General features: G+C 39.5%; 1 protein-coding gene across 1 annotated transcript in view; it reads right to left on the bottom strand.

Annotated features, from left to right (window-relative positions):
• The window catches only part of PLA2G4A (phospholipase A2 group IVA), an 86,446-nt gene that overhangs the window by 19,963 nt on the left and 48,245 nt on the right, over positions 1–18,238 (bottom strand). Inside the window, exons 8-11 of the mRNA XM_050901323.1 lie at positions 16,484–16,625; positions 8,313–8,449; positions 4,078–4,300; positions 2,539–2,653 (exon numbers count right to left, since the gene is read on the bottom strand). Of these exons, the coding sequence (XP_050757280.1) occupies positions 2,539–2,653; positions 4,078–4,300; positions 8,313–8,449; positions 16,484–16,625 (617 nt within the window). The remainder of the gene's footprint in view (positions 1–2,538; positions 2,654–4,077; positions 4,301–8,312; positions 8,450–16,483; positions 16,626–18,238) is intronic.

An 18,238-nucleotide genomic window follows, 5' to 3' on the forward strand; every position in this document is an offset into this window, starting at 1 on the left:
TCTTAGGAGAGAAGACAGAGAGGTAATATTTTGCCAACATTAAGCATTTGGCAGATTCAGGATTGGGCATATATCTGCATGGACTGTACTCACACACTGAGACCAGATTCACTTTGCAGTCCAGCCTTGCTGCATGCGGGCAGATCAAAACCACATACCCGATCCAGTATGTGTGATGAACGTGGCTAACCAAGCACCGGCTGAAGGATCCCTCTGAAACTCGGAGCCTCGGATCCGAGTGCTATGAATCCATACCTCAAGGCAGCCCTGCTTCCCAAATGAATTCTGTAGCACTTACTGGTATGGAGCAACACACACACTTGCCCTCTCACAGACATCAGTTTACTATAATGACTTTCAGGAGCTAAACCCCAAAATCCAAATTTTGACTGGTCTGGCATTGCAGCAGCAGCCAAGCTGGTGAACGAGGCTGTCAGGAGATGGAAGCACGCAATACCAAAGCCAAACATTAAATTCCACTCCCCTCTGTAACACTGGATATCAGTATCTTCAGGTAATTTCTTACCATTAAAGAAGCTGTAGTAATAAAAAAAAAAAAAAAAAAAGGCTGTCTTTAAAGAAATCACTGTAATTATGTTCAGTTAAAATGATTACTGCAGGTTTGGGTATGGCCGGCACCACCTGGGTCAGAAATGCTATTGGTAGGGAAAACATGCAGAGCCTGGGGCATGAAAGCTATTAGCAGCTGCATGAAATCTTGCACCATCGCTCCCAGAAGGAATGTTATCTGATATAATTAATGCATTTCAACTTGAAACAACATGAAAGATCTCACCTACATCTATAATCTAGTAAATAAGACAGTGTAAATATTTCCATTCAAAACTTACTATATATTTCACACCAAGAATAGCTGTTCAGTTCTAAAAGGAGAAAAAAAGCTTACAATAGAAAGGATCAAGATCTAGCATCCTATATAATGATATAGACGATAGCGTCAAAAAAGCAAACCCAAGATCCATTGGCAGAGGCAATGCCTTTTTTAGACCAATTGGTAAGGCTAGAGAAATTAGACCAGCCTTCAGGTGCTTCTGGCCTTGCTTAGAGAAGACTATTATTAACTAAAGATAATTTTGTTTTTAAAATGGTAAATATGTAACCCAAACAAAATTTCTCAGAAAACAGAAGCTCATCAAAAAACAAAATACTTTTATTTTCAAACAAAAAGGTTTCAGTTTCCTAAGGAGGAAAGTAGACATTCTCCCACGAAAAATTTAACCTAATTTACAACCTCATTTTCCATTACAAACAAAGTTTTGACAGTAAGTTTTCCACATAATCTTTTTGGGAAATGCAGATACAATGTCTGACTTTTAAGCTTTGGGCAAGCCACTCATTGTTGCCCTTCTCAGTCTTATATATAACTATATAGATATACATATCCTTTTCTTTGTACAGCATCTAGCACAATTGGACCCACTCTCAAGTGAGGCTACTAGATGGGATTAAAACCTACGGAATAAATAAAAGCAAAAGCCCCTTTTGTGTTACCAACAGTACTTCACACTGTGCAAGAAGTAAAAAAGAGGTAGTATATCTCATTTGTTTGTTCAATTCTAATTTCACTCTTCTTAGAAAGAGGAATAATCCTGTATGACTGAAGACATTTCCCTTTACCTGTTTCATATCCTGAAGTTAAGCAGCTTTCTGCTGTTGGAGAAACACCAGTTTTCTTTTTGTCTTGACTCCTGCAATGTACTTCATGGATAAGCCATATCCTTTTCAATTGGTAGGAAATCATTTTTTTTATAGCATATAGAGAACAAAACTTGGCCACCACTTAACGTTTCACAGAAACCTAAAGAGGCTGTTATGGTGTTAGACTTATTTTCAAGTTTTAAAAAAAAAAAAAAAAAATTGTTACAAAATGGTCTAAGAATAAGTCTCCAAACCCAAGAATGATAGAGAAATAAAAGGCCGTTGACTTAAAATACAGTCTGTTTGTCTTTCTATGGACAGGAAAAGATGCATCTTAAAGGCCAAGAAAAGGCTCAGTTCCATGGTATGCCATGAGGAATATGTCCATTTGACGCCTGTTCTCCACACCCCTGTAACCTTGGTGCAAATACTGCACCAATCAAATAAGTATCCACCTATCTAAGTATGTGATCACTTATCCTTGAGTAACTTCTTGTTATCAGGCTCTACTGTCAGATTCCCACAAGCCGCTGAACACAAATGTGTCCATTTCCCAATCACCTTTTAAAACCCACCAGAACAGTCCTTATGATGTGCCTGTTTGGTATATCCTTCAACATCACAACTTCCTATTCTTTTTATAAATTAAAATCTTCCTTTACTCAGTTCATAACAACGCAAATTTTGTTAAGCCCCAAAGAATGTTTCATATCATGGCAAATTCCTTCCTAATCCCTGCCGTAAGACTAATAATTTCAAAGTGTACCAATGTGCAGGATACAATTATTCTCAGAAGTATTTAAAAAATAGGCTTTTTTGTCAGCCATGCACTGCTCTCTTCTTTTCACAAGTGACTCAATACACAGATTGAAAACATACCTGCAAACATAAGCTCTGAGACATCTGGTTTGACATGGAGACATGTGAAGAGTGGGAGAGCACACTGTGCATTATTGATTTTCTCTTTCATGTTGCTCAAAGTGGTGTCCATTCTCTGCATGAAAAGAAACACATTATGTCAAACGGATCCTATAAAGGCCTGCTGATATCTGGGAGACTACTCATGTCTCTGAAATTCTCAAAGAGAAGGAAAATGGACAAACTCGGTTGCTTCCAAGAAAAACAGAAGCATTTGTAAAAGGAAGTAATCTGCTTGAATGCCTTTTAACTGCACAGTTCAGGAAGGAAGGAGTGGGAGAAGACACAATAGGAAGATGAAATAAGCATGTGTTATAGAATCCAAAATAACATGGTCAAAAAGAAAACAGTATTGCTGGAGAAAGCAAGTTCTTTCCCTCTGCTACTGTAGAAGATGAAAACAAGGAAAAACCTCTTAGGCAGAACTGCCATTAATGATCATGTAATGTTTTTCAATCTGTGCTGTTTCTGAAAAGTCAGCAACGATAACTAAGAAAAGCAAATGGACTATTAAGAAGCTTCCACTTGCTAACCAAGGATCTGCATCTCCCCCAGAAAATATTCTGGAGTCTGCAATCAAGAAAGACTGAAAGTCATTATGACATAATAGTACTAAGATGCGTTATCTGTGAATGACCAAGAGCTTTATTTCCATTTTTCACCAACTGTGTCAGGTTCAGATTTAAGCTAAACATCTGTGCATTTGTTTTAACTCCTGCGTAAACACGGACTTATAACCAACCTCACACAATCATTAACATCCCTTCATCGTCAGAAACTTACCCTATACATCACAGTTCTAAAAGCTGCGTTGCCTGTTTTTCAGTATTTTAAAGTGTTTAACACCTAATGGCAATGTATACTCATGAAAGATACAAGTGTATAAAACATACCTGTGAAGCTATTAACACACTGCAATCTCACCATAAGATCGAATCCAAATTCTGCTCACCTGACTCATTTGAAGTCTGTGTGCCTGATTCAGTCAATTAGGATTTTTCAGTAATGAAATACAACAGTATAAAGCCCTCCTATTGTCTCGTTTCTCAGAAAAACAAGTAATAATACATAGAGATGTGGATCTTTCACCATGAAATTAGTATTTTGTTAAGCAAATGCTGCTTTTCTTATAGCAAAATGTGCATAAAGAGGTTACACCACTTTGTAATTTTTTGTTGAAATTGCTTGAGCAGTAATTTAAATGGATGATGCACAATTCTAAGAGCTTGCTGCAAGTACCCAGCAGTTGAGTTCATTTCTGTTGCACATGAATGCATGATGTTTTCCTAGCTCTTAAAGAAATGAGTACCATTCAGAAACATGTCTCAGAGCAAGGAAAGGACTTTACAAGTTTCTTATCCAGTATCTGTTCAGCTATAACTTTAAATATTCCTACAGCTAAACATGCTTTCTTAAATGTTGGTCATTTAAAAATAATAGTAACAGCGGTTATTACGCAATAGTTTCACAACTCTAATAATCATAAAAAAATGAACTCACATTATGGATAAGTGTTTCACCTATTAGCATTCCAAAGATATCTGTGAAGGTGACAGGTTGCCCTGAGCTTTTCTTATTCCACAGTGCTTCAATGTAGCGTTTGACTTTCTGAGGAGTGAGCAGCAGAAGTGGGTTGTGACTCACAGAGTTCATCAATTCTTGATTAATCTCTTTCGGTCCTTTTTCTGGAAAATCTGGGTGTGAATACAAAGTTGACATGTACCTGCAATGGAAAATAGGCTCTGTAAGTATCAAAGCCTGGTTCAATGTCAGCTGCCTGAAATGTACAATAAGCTCATAAATAATTCGATACAATTACTGATTAAATCAGATTAATTTACTCTACCATTTATGCAGTAAATTGTAATTTCCTTTTTCTCAAGGCATAGAAAGCTAAACAATTTGTTCTAAATGTAAGCATACAATCAAACACTCAACATACATTTCCATAATGTGTACGATGTAAAAGATTAAAGTGTTCCTCGTTTATCTGTTTAAGAGATAATGGACAGAATCATCATAAGCTGAAAAAAGAGCTCAAGTTGTCACAGCATACCTAAATTTGGCAGACTGGAGGTCCTCTAAGTATACACATGCAGTTCTTTCACTCTAAGATGTACCTCTCTCTATCACTCTCCAGTTCATTATCACTATTCAAAAATTCCTAAAATATATTAGTATATGGCATGCTTTCCAGGATCTAGATGTTTTCATAGTAAGATGAAGCACAATAACTACAACCTGTGCAGAGATTTAATTGACTCTGAGGATTCAGAAGAGGCCTATCAGGCAAATCTTGATTTTGTCACTGAGTAACTCTGGAAACTGAAGTTTTGTTTACTCAAAACAAAGTTTAGACACACATGCAGACAACTGTGGTTTGCACTTCATCGGCTTAAGTAGCCCCTATGGGTGAAGACTCCAGATAGGCCGTCCTAATCTACTAGACGCTCATTTCACTATTATTTATTCAATTACCTGGCTCAGGTATACCTACCATACTGCAGGCATAATTGTGCACAGCAGTGAGATACACACTGTGTAAGCGTGGCCCTGAGATCACTGCCCGGCAATTTACTTGACAGCATGATGAACCCTGGTCACATGCATGATGTAAGAACTTGATTCATTAGTCCTTGCGCAGTCTCTAAAGCTTAGCATGCACGTCAGCTCGTGGGTGGAACAAACACAGCACCAAGCTTCTATGTGAGCAGAGAAAGCAAAATGCAGGATGAAAAATTCAGTACAAGGTTGAAGAAAGATGACAGAAACAATCAGAGAGGTAAATGCATTGCTCCAAGGTTAGGCATGCATCTGAGTGAACAAGCAAAAACCTGCCTCTCCCGCCAGGAAAGGAATTCTCCACCCTTCAGAAAAAAACATAGAAATTAGCATTATTCCCAAGTAATAGACTGCATGGAAAAAAAGAAAAGAAAGGGAGTGCCAAAGTATCAATTTATTCATTCATCAAGCAAGGAAAGTCTGAATAGGTGACATCACCAAGACAGCAAATTTGTTCAAATACCACTGTTTCCAACATATGTTTCTGACTGAATCAGTTCAGATAATCTTGCTATTTTAATACAGATTTTATGGGTTTACATTAGATCAACTATGTATTCACACCTGGGTTTTCCCAAAAAAGGACCTCATGGCCAGCTGACTGACGTCTTTTCAGAACGTGGACTACATACCATTCCCTAGAAACACAGTGAAAATTTTTCACACTACGTTGCACTATTCAATTGCTCTTCATCCAGCCAAATGATACCTTCCACTTTTCACAAATTTGACAAAAGTACATCCAGGTCTCTCAATAGACAGTGACAAATCTACCCTCCCAACCACTAGTGATAGAAAACCCAGGTTCCAGGGATGCCAATCTTTTATAGTCCAATCTGAACGAGAAACTTACTCTAGTTCATAGACACTTCTGGCATTTCAAAACCTTCTGGCATTCTGAAAGCTTTCTATCTAGTCTGGGAGGGGGGAAGCAAGCTTCATACAAGTGAAAAATAATTGAAAAAAAACCACACAAGGAATAGAACAGATCATTATCCATTTCAAAAGAGTTAACAACTTTGGGGTTAGAGTATTTCCTTAGAACATGTGGAACCAAAATTCATGTGCTTCCTTAGAGTTAAACCAGGTGATAAAACTCATCCCAGGCAGATTCCCTGCTCATTTATATTTAGCTATTCCAACAAAAGTCTTCTTCCCTTACTCTCAAAGAAATGAGACATTCATATAATCTTATAATTTAGACTGGAAGGAACCTCGAGGTCTCTATTCCAACCTCCTGCTCAATGCAGAGCCAACTTAAAAGTCAGATCAGGTTGCTCAGGGCTTTGTTCAGTCAAGTTCTGCTTTCACATGAAATATTCACTGAGTCATATAGAGAGAGGATGACACCTTACCCAGCCTAGTCAAGTAAGGATGGGGCAATACATTCCAGTGCTTGACCACTCTCACTGCAAAATAATTGTCCTAATAGCTAATCAAATTTCTCTTGCTGTAACTTACGGCCATTACTCCTTGTCCTTTCTCTGTGCATCTCCAAAAAGAGTCTGTTTTCGTTACAGCTACTCATCAGGTGGCTGAAGATAACAGTAAGATCTCCCCCACCACTACCTTTGCCTACTCCTCAAGGCTAAATAAATCCAGCTGCCTCACTTTCTCATGTGCTCTAGTCCCCTAATTGCCTAGGTGGTACTCTGATGGAATTAATCCAGTTTGTCAACACCTTTCTTGTACCAGGTGGTCCTAAACTGGATTCAGATGCAGCTCCAGTATTCAAACTGGTTCGGTTATGCTAAAATCATATTTTGTGACATCTGGGATACTCCCCTGAAAAGTTCAAAATTTTTCTAAGATGTTACATCCTCTACTGCAACCTGATCCATTGACATTAAAACCAAGTTTTAAAGTTAGACAAAAAAAAGTCTGCAATTTTTCACTTAATGAAAAAAATGTAGTGTTAAGGAGTCCAAACAGTTAAGAAATTTGGACTGAATTTGTCAGATGTCTTTGGTTGATTAAAATTACACAGCTTTTAAATATGTTATATCATTTCATTTAAGACACGTCAAAACAAACAGTTTCAACATTTGTAATAAGTGTAATTTGGGACAATTTTTATAAAAGCCAGGAAGACAAAAGGCTGCAGGTTCATAGCACTGGGCAGGGAGAAGAGAAACCCTCTCATTCAAAAGAGTGGTTGAGGCAGACATAATACTGGGGTTCAAAGCATTCTGCTGCCCACTAAACCCTGAGCTCATAACACCCAGAGAGTGCCTTTCACACAGTGATGTCACTCTGATTTTCTCCTGTTGATGTTGTTCCTGTTAACGGGCTGAAGTATTCACTGAGTCAGACAGAAGGACATCATAACTACCTGATTAGGGCATTCTAATTGAGACACCTTTGAAGACCTTTATTCCCATCTGACTAACAAACTGTTTTAAAAAACAATGTAATTTCTAAATTAAACGGTGACAATAGGAGTGACACAAGGCAATCCATAGCAGGATGCCCTGCAGCATGGCAATCAGTCGTATTCTTTCCTACAAGCCAAAATACATCTGCTCAAATCTCCTTACGCTAAGAAAGAATCAGTGAACAGGTCTTAGACGTTCCCAGTAAATTCACTAAGAAGGGGACTACCGAGTCTAAAATGGAGCAAAAGATCTTTCAGTGATTTTGACAACCTCTGAAAAGTCTCCCAAAAGTATACAATCCATTTTGGTTGAACGGGCCATCATCTTCAAACCTCAAGGGGTACTTTTTTTTCCATTTCATCAGGAAAATAAAACAACACAAAAAATATCTTGGATTTATACCAACAGCTTGAATTCTTTATTTTTTGGTTATCCAGATGAAAGAATCAGTTACACAGTCCTAGAACATACGGTATTGGCTGTTGATACAGAAATGTGGGTGCATATGTGTACCCCCTCTTTTCATCCATTCCTGCTATCAAAGCTCCTAGGAAGAGCACTTGGAGACTGAGCTGTCCTCAGCCTTCGAGGCATTCTGAAACACCTCCACCAGCAGACTTGCTCCACTGACCCGATATGCTGCAAGACAGCTCTCTCTGTATGTCTTTTCCGTACTGATAGTGTACGCGTAAAATTTGCTGTGAATTATAACCTTAGAAATAAGTCAACTCTCATGAAAATTCCTTCTTGAACTTCCTGAAGAAAAACCGAAGAAAAACAAAAGGAAAAAACCCTTACCACGTAGATCCTGAGAGACCAGCAATGTAAGCCGCACAGTCTAAAATTCCTGATTCATAAAGTGCTTTCATGACTCCAGCAAACCCTACCATGGCACGAAATCCACCTCCTGAACCCAGTATCGCTATCACTGGTACCTGCATAGATGAGAAGAACAGCATATCACCACATCAATTCTGATCAAGACTTAAAAGCAGTAAATAAACATTATTCATCAATCCCTGGCCAAACATACCAGCCTTGTGCAATTAATAGGTCACCATCCAGAGATCCTCACAGCAGAGAAGAAACCTGTGCTTTTCCAAACCTGTGCACAAAAGTTCTAACAAGCCAAAAAGAAGGTATTCTGCAGTCTTTTAGTGGTATGTGGGTAAGAGAATGGCAAAATACTTTAATAAAGCACTTTGAGATATGACTTTTAAACACTGTACGTAGAATGGAACAGTACTGTAATCCCACCCATGAAGTTACCCGTCCCCCTTACGTTCTCTGGGCCCAAGAGTGATGTACAATAGCTGTATGCCATTTACTCAGCCCCTTCTGCTTCACAAAGACCTGGATGGCAGGAGTACTTTTGGACTGCAGCATGGGAGGAGAGCACTGCCGATCATGAGCAAGGGAAGGGAGGAACCAGCCAGCAGCATGAGAGAGGTTCTGCCAAGGTGGAAAACTCACGGAGGGGCAGAGCAGACTTCCTTCCAGCTTCCTATTTATCGTGTACCTAGGGACCATTAGCAACCAGGAGGTGCAAACAGATGGCATGTAACAAAGCACCTGGCACGCAGGGATATAAAGGGAAGCTAAATGTGCCTAGTTCCCACGCAGGCAAGAAGGAAAATATGACTGAGGCAACACAAGGGCAGGAAGAAAGCATGAATTCCCAGGAGAGGGGGAGCTGCAAGCTTGCTACTTCTGGCAGTGAGAGAAGTCTCCCCTTCCACCTGCAGCTCTTCGCCTCTGTTCAGGGCCCTGGTGACAGAGAAGGAACAAATGCTGTCAGGGAGGATTTTGGACCAGATTATCACAGGTTACTGGATAAGAAACGGTGCTACAAAGTGAGAAGCGATAGTAGCTGATGACTCCCTCTACTATGGGACACAGGCCAACCTGCCAGCCAGACTGATTGTTTAGTGAGGTTTGCTGCTTGCCCAGACTCCAGATCCATGATGGTACGGAGAAATGGCTGAGTCTCACCTGGCCTTCCAGACGCTACTCCTTGCTGCTCATCCATGTGGGCAACAGTGATACAAGCAGGGGAGACCCTGAGCAGATGAGAGGTGCTTTGCCCCCTCTTGGAGCAAGAATGAGGGTCACAGGCGCCCAAGGCTGTAGCCTGTGGACTTGATCTTTCTAGTCTGGAAGAGGAATGGCTCAGGCAGATGCTATCAGGCTCAGGTGGTGTCACTAGTGAGACACTTGGCTTCTTGACCATGAAGCCTTGCTTGCCGATGAAGATGGTCCATGGGAAAATAAAGAATCCACCTGATCAACAGTGAGGAACACCTTCACGAACAGACTTGCTAATTTAATGAGGAAGACTTTAGACTAACTTCAATGATGGGGACCTAAGTGAGCAAAGGGTGCAAATGTTGCAAACGCAGGAGGAATGCATGGGAGAAAGTTAGTAGTGAGACCTGCATGTTCCTGCTCAGAAGGGAGAGCGTTCAGAGGCTTACCTCAAATGTCTCTATAATAATGTACAGAAACATCAAACAAGAAGAACGGGAAGTTCAAGTGCAGTCACAGGTCTATGACACAATCAGAATGCCAGACTTGGTGGGACAGCATGCATGCCTGGCACGCTGCCATGGATGGGTAGAGGCTGGGAAGACAGCCAGGGAAAAAGGGTGCAAGGGGGCTGTGCTCTACAAGAAAGCAGCCGCTTGTTTGCACAGAACATCAGGATGCAACCACAGACACGTCTTTTGGGAGCTTCTGGGTCACGATCAGAAAGAAAGTAACGCTAGGGACGTTGCGGCAGTCACATTCAGACTGCTGACCAATGGGATGAAGTGGGTAAGGCTTTCTCTGAAAACCCGAAGAAGTCTCCTGATCTGGCTGTGGTCCTCATGGGGGGGGATTTTAATCCCCTGCTGAAAGGTCAGCATTGTGCAAACCATCCAGGAAGGTCACAGACGGCCTTGGTGACAATTTCCTAATGGAAATGCCGGAGGGGCTGACTACTGCTGTACCTCACCTGCTGCTGACAAACAGTAAAGAACCAGGGGCAAACGCGGCCACCAGGAGCTGCTTGGGCTGCAGTCCTCACGAAGTGATTGAGTTCAGGACCAGATCAAGGTTGGGAAGTGAGCATCAGAGTTAGGACTCTGGAATTCACTGAACTCTGGACTGTTCTGGGACTTGTGAGGCAGAATCCTCCTGATTTTCTCTGTTGGCAGTAAATTGAGCGTTGGCAATAGTGCTCATTCCAGAGACAACTCGAAATAGCTGACCTCCAGAGGTCCCTTCCAAACAGTATTGCTACGACTCTATTATATCATACTTTTTACTCACTACCACTTGCTAATAGGGCACAATATTATCATTGTGCAGAATCCTCCATTTTAGGTTCCTTAGAGGCATAGAAAGGTAATGCCTGATTTTTCTGATTCTTCAGGTATATATATATATATATATATATATATATATATAGTGAAAGTCAAATACTATCATTATGACCCTCCTTAGCTTCCTGTTTACTGAAATAATGTAGAGAATTTCAAGTTCAGTTCACTCTCACAGATTTGTGGCACTGCTTCAGACCTTAAAATACAACCAGTAAGTCTACAAATTGGGTGAATAAACCACGTCAGGTCTCAGCATTAGTAAGTTGTTGCCCCCATGATGCCCTGTTACTTAGAACTCTAATTGCCTGGTATCTGAAGAATGAGAATTTATTTGAGGAAGTCACCACTTGTAGCAAGATTTCTAAATAAAAATATACTCGGATTTCTTTAGAATGTCTGTTCTTCTTATCCATAATCCAAAATAGAGAAGGTATTAAATTTAGTTATTAAATAAACTATTTAGTTACAAGACCACAGAAATTTTTAAAGCAATCCAAACACCAGCTTTGATCCAAATTATATCTTTGTGACAGAGCCAAAAGTAGCAAAAGTTACTAATCAGAAACAGAAGAGAGACAAATAATATTTTGGCTAGGAGTTTAAAAACACATTTTATAATAAAAACATCTGATATTACTACATAGCATGAAGACAGTCTCAAATTTACAACTACCTTGCAAAAACTACAGGAAAGGTAAGGAGAATTTATGTGTATCTGTACACCTACTCAGCTACCAAGAGATAGCAAAGTGAGCAAAAGCAGACCCAATTACAAGTGACACCATATTAAAAATATATCTACAGAGGTTTTATTTTATACTTCTTTCCTTCTTACTTCCCAGCCCTGACTTCAAAGCTGTTCCCTTCCACTGCATAGTTTCCCCAAGTATCTAGAAAGAAGACAAAATAAAATAAGAATTCACTTGCTACCATCATCAAGTGTTTTAGACTAAGCAAAGGTCCCACCTGGTTCCCAGTTTCCGAAACCTAGAAGAATTTTCCACTGTTCAATGGTGCTAAGGTAACCACCTCTTGGTTGTTACTAACCATAAAAAGAATTACACAGTTGTGCAGAAAGCCGCTATCTGATCAAACTGGTAATCAGTCAAAAATTTCACTGAAATGCAATTTAAGGTGCCAATAGATGGGATTAGTTATAAAAAAAGGAACCATGTGACTACTGAGTTCAGTTTCTTTCTGCAGACTCCACACTCCAAGCCATGAAACTCTGCTGTGGACTGAAAATGCACAGTCACATGGAAATGACCATGCACAATGACCAAGTAAGTTGAGACATTTCTCGAGGCTTCCATTCTGCAAAAACTGCTTATTCTTGATGCAGTAAGATAATTTGATTATCTTCTTCATAAGTGTTAAGCTTTAGTAATAGAAACCACAGGTATTTACTGGCATCAGCATTCGTCATGTACCTCCAGAGATAGCTATCTATCCAAAAAATGACAAAACAAAGGTAAAGATTTAGGACATGCCTGTTTTGTTAAGCCAACACCCCAATAACGGAGCAGTTGCTTTGAACAGAAGAGCCATATTACTAATCACAAATTTAATAATGTACGTTAGGCTTTGAAAGCTCTTTACAAACACTACCTAATTAACCTACACAGACAAATCCCAACAGGATGAAGACGGTGGTTTGCAGGTGCAAGCCTGGAAAAAGTATGTGAGAATACTTCCAAAGCACCACTATTCAACAAATCTATTCATCAGTGAAGTGGCATGAGCACAAGGGAAAATCTGAGTTTTCTTCAGGATGCAGAGAAATCCGCAAGGAGGATCAACAGAGAATGTCGAGAAGAGTCACTAGCATCCTGACTGCAAACGCTTCATGTATACTTAATCCACAGGCATTCTGGGAATCATAGATTCCTACACTGGGGGAGCGTGCATATACCGAGAGGTAGGTGGATGTAACACCTCTTCATTTCCACTTGATACCAAAGCAAAGTATGAAGACCTGCAATCACTACTTTATTTCCAGAAATGAAATTCAACTAAAGAGCTCTAGAGCAGAGGGCAGCAGCTTAAGTAAGCTTCCCACAGTAAATAAAGCTTTTAAGTGATGAAAAAATAACTGAAGAGAAGCATCTACTGCACATTTACATTCATTTATTTCAGCCAACTGAATACAAGTTGACTTGTAGGCATAAGTCAGGTGATGAAGGTTAAGAGCCCTTTCCTGCTTTGCAGAGGAAGGTAGAGCACATTTCCAAGCAGGTAGGTTTGTTACAGCAGTTTTTTAGCTGCAATTCAGTTTCCAATACGTTTAAGGGCAAGAAATGGCAAAATTTGAAATGGCAAAATACACCCATCTTACAAGTTGCCCTCTAGGATAAATAGGGCAGAGGCCGGGGGGAAGTAGCTGCAGACAGAGTACAAAGGGAAAAGAACCAAGAAGCCATCTCACGATTGAGAAAGAATGGAGAAAAGATAGGATACCAAGGCATGCATGCTTCTCCATATACAGAGGCTGGGGCTGATGCACTCCACTCTTTGAGGCACTCTGAACCCAAAGTCCTTTGTACATAATCAGTAAAACCGGGGCAGAGGTACTAAACCCATTCAAGCAGATCAGTAAACTTAGACCAAAAGGGTAAGTGACTCACAAGAAGGCGATGCAGTGAATCAATGGCAAAAATGTGAACTGAATTCAAAAGTCTTGGAGACAAAAGCCCGTTGCTCTGATCCCTGGCCACACCGCCACACTCAATTCTATACGGTTGTGCCCACTTCTGAAGAACCAACAGCCCACGCCAGCATGGCTTTCTTTTTCCTATGGTTGGTCTGCACGGCACAATGCTGAGGGACCCAAGCTAGTTTTAACAAACCAGCTTAGTTATCATCCAAACTCCACTGAACAGGATTTAACAACGCTGATGAAGTGTTTTGTCAATACATCTGTACTGTTTCTAGGATCCATGGGGCACTGTACTGTGTGGACAATCTCAGCACCATCCAGTTCCACTTCAATCAATGGGCGCCTCATCTCAACAAGTGCTGATTGCTTAATCACCAAACTGGGCATGAAAATGAAAATTAAAACCATTTGGGAAACAAGATACGTTTTAAGAAAAGCGAGCTCTTTTCCAGTAATCTGGCAAAAAAAGCTAAAAAATATTAAATCTTATTTCAGGAATGAGATGTTTTTATCCAAATGCCCTGGAAACACAGTGCACAAAATCTGGACAAGAATACCTTTGGTGGAAAAAAAACTGCCATGGGGTACACAGATGATTATTAAAAAATTGTTCTGCAAATCCAGTCCTAGAGAACTATATGCTTTCTTTAATTGATTATGGTATTTTTAGAAAATTGTTTAAAGCAACAAAAATTATAAAAATAAACTGAGCAATAACACAGGTACAAGAATTCTCATCCTCTGTGTTTTCAGAATGTGCCTCAAGATTAAGTAAGGAAATTTGGAAGTACTCACTTCCCCATCCAGGGATGTATAATTATTTCACAGGTATTAAAGTCTCTTAGCATCCCTGCAAGGCACACATGTTGCTATTCACAGACGAAGAAACTTAGTTGAACTTTGAGTAAGTGACTCGTTTAAGATTAAACAATGACTCATAGGCAGCTAAGAATACTCATTATGTCTCCCAACTTCTGATGCCATGTTGAGACTACAAACTTCCTATAAATCCTCCTGCTATCTTCCATCTGTAGCAATGAAAGTAAAAATGACAGGCTAGAAGGACAAAACTATATTTTAATTTGAACAAAAGGGGGTTTTTCATCGCTAAAAATTCTGATAAATCAGCTTAGAAATACACACTTGGCCTATGAAAAACAGGAGGATCACGTTACCTCAGTCCTTCCTAGGGTTGATAAGCCTACAATTAGAGATTACCGTCTGGTCTTGGAAGATGCAATTTAACTGATAAAACTTCAGTATTTGAGACAGTGAGGGATACCAAGGGAAGATGATGACAAAAAGAATATGAAATCTTACCTAGCGTTTACAATAATTCATGCACACGTACCACCTGCATAGAACTGATACTTCAGACACTGAGTATCACTCCAGTTCTAACTGGATCTTGGCAGAATATCTGCATCCTTTCTGAGAAAGATATTATTCTATTGTAGAAGATCAGACCAATGTCACATTCACAAATATCTACTCTGATAAGATTTGTATGCATTAAGATTAAAATAACTGAACTGAAAATTAAAAAACCTTGAAAATGTTCCTTCACAATGTGCACAATTTATATCGCTACAAATAAAATATGTATGATACTTGTCAAATTCTTTCACCTTCCTCAGAAAGCTCACACAACCACATTTTATTATGCAAGACGGAGTTCAAAAGTATACAACAACACATTTACCACCTGCTCAAAACTTCACAGACACTTAAACGGAATTCTTCAGTGTTGGTTCCAGTTCTGCAAAAGACTGTCACATTCTGCTTATACTAAAAATGCACAAAAGGAATCAATATCAATGAATTAATCAACCCAGATCAATTAATTTTATTTTGTTCATTGCTTGACACCCCCCACATACACACAGTCTTCCTGTGACAATTCTGGGAGCAGAACAGGAGAGGGAACAAGCAAGGAAGAAAGAGGAGGATGGAAAAGCTACTACAAAACAAGTGGATCTGTACCAAGTGTATCCTTAATTAACTCAAAATCATGCAGTGTTTTAAGAAATCCCTGAAAAGATCAGTAGGGTTCGGCACCCTTCCTGACTCTGATGTGACCCAAACCACCATCAGTCCATCTAGATCTATTGGCTTAACTTTCTGTTGGCTTGGTACAGAGCACCAGCGAGTCAATGAAAGCTGCAGTTTCTCACATTCTCTAAGAAACAAACTTCGTAATCCTAATCCTATAAAATGGGCTAAAGGAAAACAAGAAAGGAAAGAAAGAAAATCATTTCTAAGCTGACTCTAACATTAAAACAGCTCATTTCCTGCCCAATCTTTTACACACAAAGGCCATAGAGGCAAGGCCATTTTAAGAGCACAGGCTGGATATCAAGCATGCAAGGGCAGATTCTGCAGTTGGGCGCGTGCCCAGAGCCACCGCACGCTCCTTGTGCTGCAGATATTTCACACCCCCTTTAGGCATTTTTTAGATGACGATCTCAGCTCAGAACCAACACCTTAACAAAGCACGGAATTCAGAATCAGAGCAAAATGAAAAGCATGGATTTATCTCCTTTGCCCCATTTTAACCTGCCAAGGATTAAAACAATAAAGAACCAGAAAAAAGTTACAGCAGTTTGTTTAAGGTATCAGTGCAAACGAAAAGCTGTGGTTTCTGTCCTATGATGGCACTTACACAGTATTGTCCTTTTGCACATAATGGGCATATCTTATTTAAGTGCAGCTTCATTTTGGCACAGGATTTCGTCTCCTTAAACTTTAATCTCTAAATTTAGAGCACAAGAAAAATTATTCTCCAGCCTAAATACTGTATGCGTATAGAGGAAAAAGAAATTTTTTTGCTTCTGCCATCTGTCTTTACATTGAATCATTCTACCTCATATGTCTCATTCATTCCTTTGAGAGACAAATGCAGGACTCCAAAGGGGATACTCATCTTGATGTGAAACCTCCAAACTTACATCACGGGAAGTGGTCAAGTTCTTGCTGTTTTCCTCTCCTAGAAATGATTTCATACTGTGCATGATATTATCTTTTCGCTGTTGCCGAAATTTCTTCTCCTCATCACACAGAGCCATGCTGAACCGGAGATCAGTTGAAGAGCTATTTTGCAAAACAGACAGGCTTTAACAAAAGGCATAATTCAAACAGAATTAAAAATATCACCTAGGGTAATGAGTGGAAGTAAAGAGTAAATTCCTCATTAACTTACGTAAAATGAAAAAAAATAAAATTATGATTATTCATGTGACACAATTGCATCAGCTGATTCCACGGAGTGATGGACGCAAAGGACAATGGCACACTGCATCTTTAAGATGTGCATTTTATATAGAACCTTCATTGTTCAAATACTAGTGAAAACCAAACACAAAATATGTAGCTTCTAGTGCTATAGTATGTGGTCTTAAAAAGCCTAAATTAAAGTATAGCAAGTGAGTTCACCAATCACATACAATTATAAATTTACAGTTTAGAAATATGAATTCTCTGCTTATCCACTGAACAAAGAACGGCAATGAAAAATTTTCACACATTCCTACTAACATACACTTTTCTTAAGTTAGAGGTTCATGTTAAAGGAGGAGAGAGTAATTTTGACTCTATATCCATTCAGTCTTACAATCAAAAATGGTATGGATCTCAGCACAAATTGTACTGGCCGGCCAGAGGAAAAACTAAGCCTTTTTCTCTAGCTTTTTCCCCACATTGTGTGATCAAAAATGTACATAGGGCTGCGTAAAGACCTCAATACTGTAACTAAATAAAAGCTACAACTTCAGCTCCCACTTCTCATTTCAGGTGTCAAGGCAGGATGAACAATTTGAACTGTCACCTCGTTCAGACGTGTTAACTCACTGAGCCTGTATGTCATTCAAAGGGTTTGAACTCCAATACCTCCCAGCAGCACTGCCTCTAGCAGACAGCAGCGAGGAGGAGTGCACAAATTCGTCCTGGTATCCGCCTCACTGAAATTCCTGTATTTACGAAGATGAGCTAAAAATGTTTGTGGATACTTTGACATGTTAGTTACAAGGCAGCATTTTTAAGAGTCCTTTATGAAAACCATACAACGGTGAAATGGATCTATTTAGGCACAGATAATAATTTCTCAGATTTTTTTAAAACCTATTATGTAATAAAATAATGGGATTACGAAAAAGGGGGAAAAAGACTGCCTAGAAGCAATGTTCTATGAAGATATATACGATACCGTGAACAAGAGGTCCACGCAGAATCCAAAATCTGTGCGGCCGTCCGAGAATAACAGAGCAGAACTTGATCAGATCCTTTTGTTTAACATATTTCAAAGCCTACTGCCTAAGAGCAGCAAGACATAGCCAAGCATCTTCTGTTCATTTAATGTCAGAGATATGAAATACTTGTAATGTACAAGCCCTGGAAGGTTTAGGGGTGGTCTCAAGGACCACGCACATATGCATCTTTACTAGTACAAAATGATGAGCAGAAATTATCCCTGGGGGATGTTTGTCAGTCTCCGGAGTCATTATGAAAGAGTTCCACATTTACAGTTACAGTGCTCAGCACTGCTATTTATAGTTACAGACAAAAAAAGACTCTTTAAATGCCTTGTTCTCAGTAATTCATTTTTAGACTTAAAAGATATTTTTCTGATTGTGCCTCAAGGTGATTTTTGGTCTTTCACCTAGATAGGCTAAGAAAGAGGGAGAAAGACAGCTAGAGGGTAAAAAAAA

Source organism: Gymnogyps californianus, chromosome 8 (genome assembly GCF_018139145.2).
Source record: "Gymnogyps californianus isolate 813 chromosome 8, ASM1813914v2, whole genome shotgun sequence".
Lineage (NCBI taxonomy): Eukaryota > Metazoa > Chordata > Aves > Accipitriformes > Cathartidae > Gymnogyps > Gymnogyps californianus.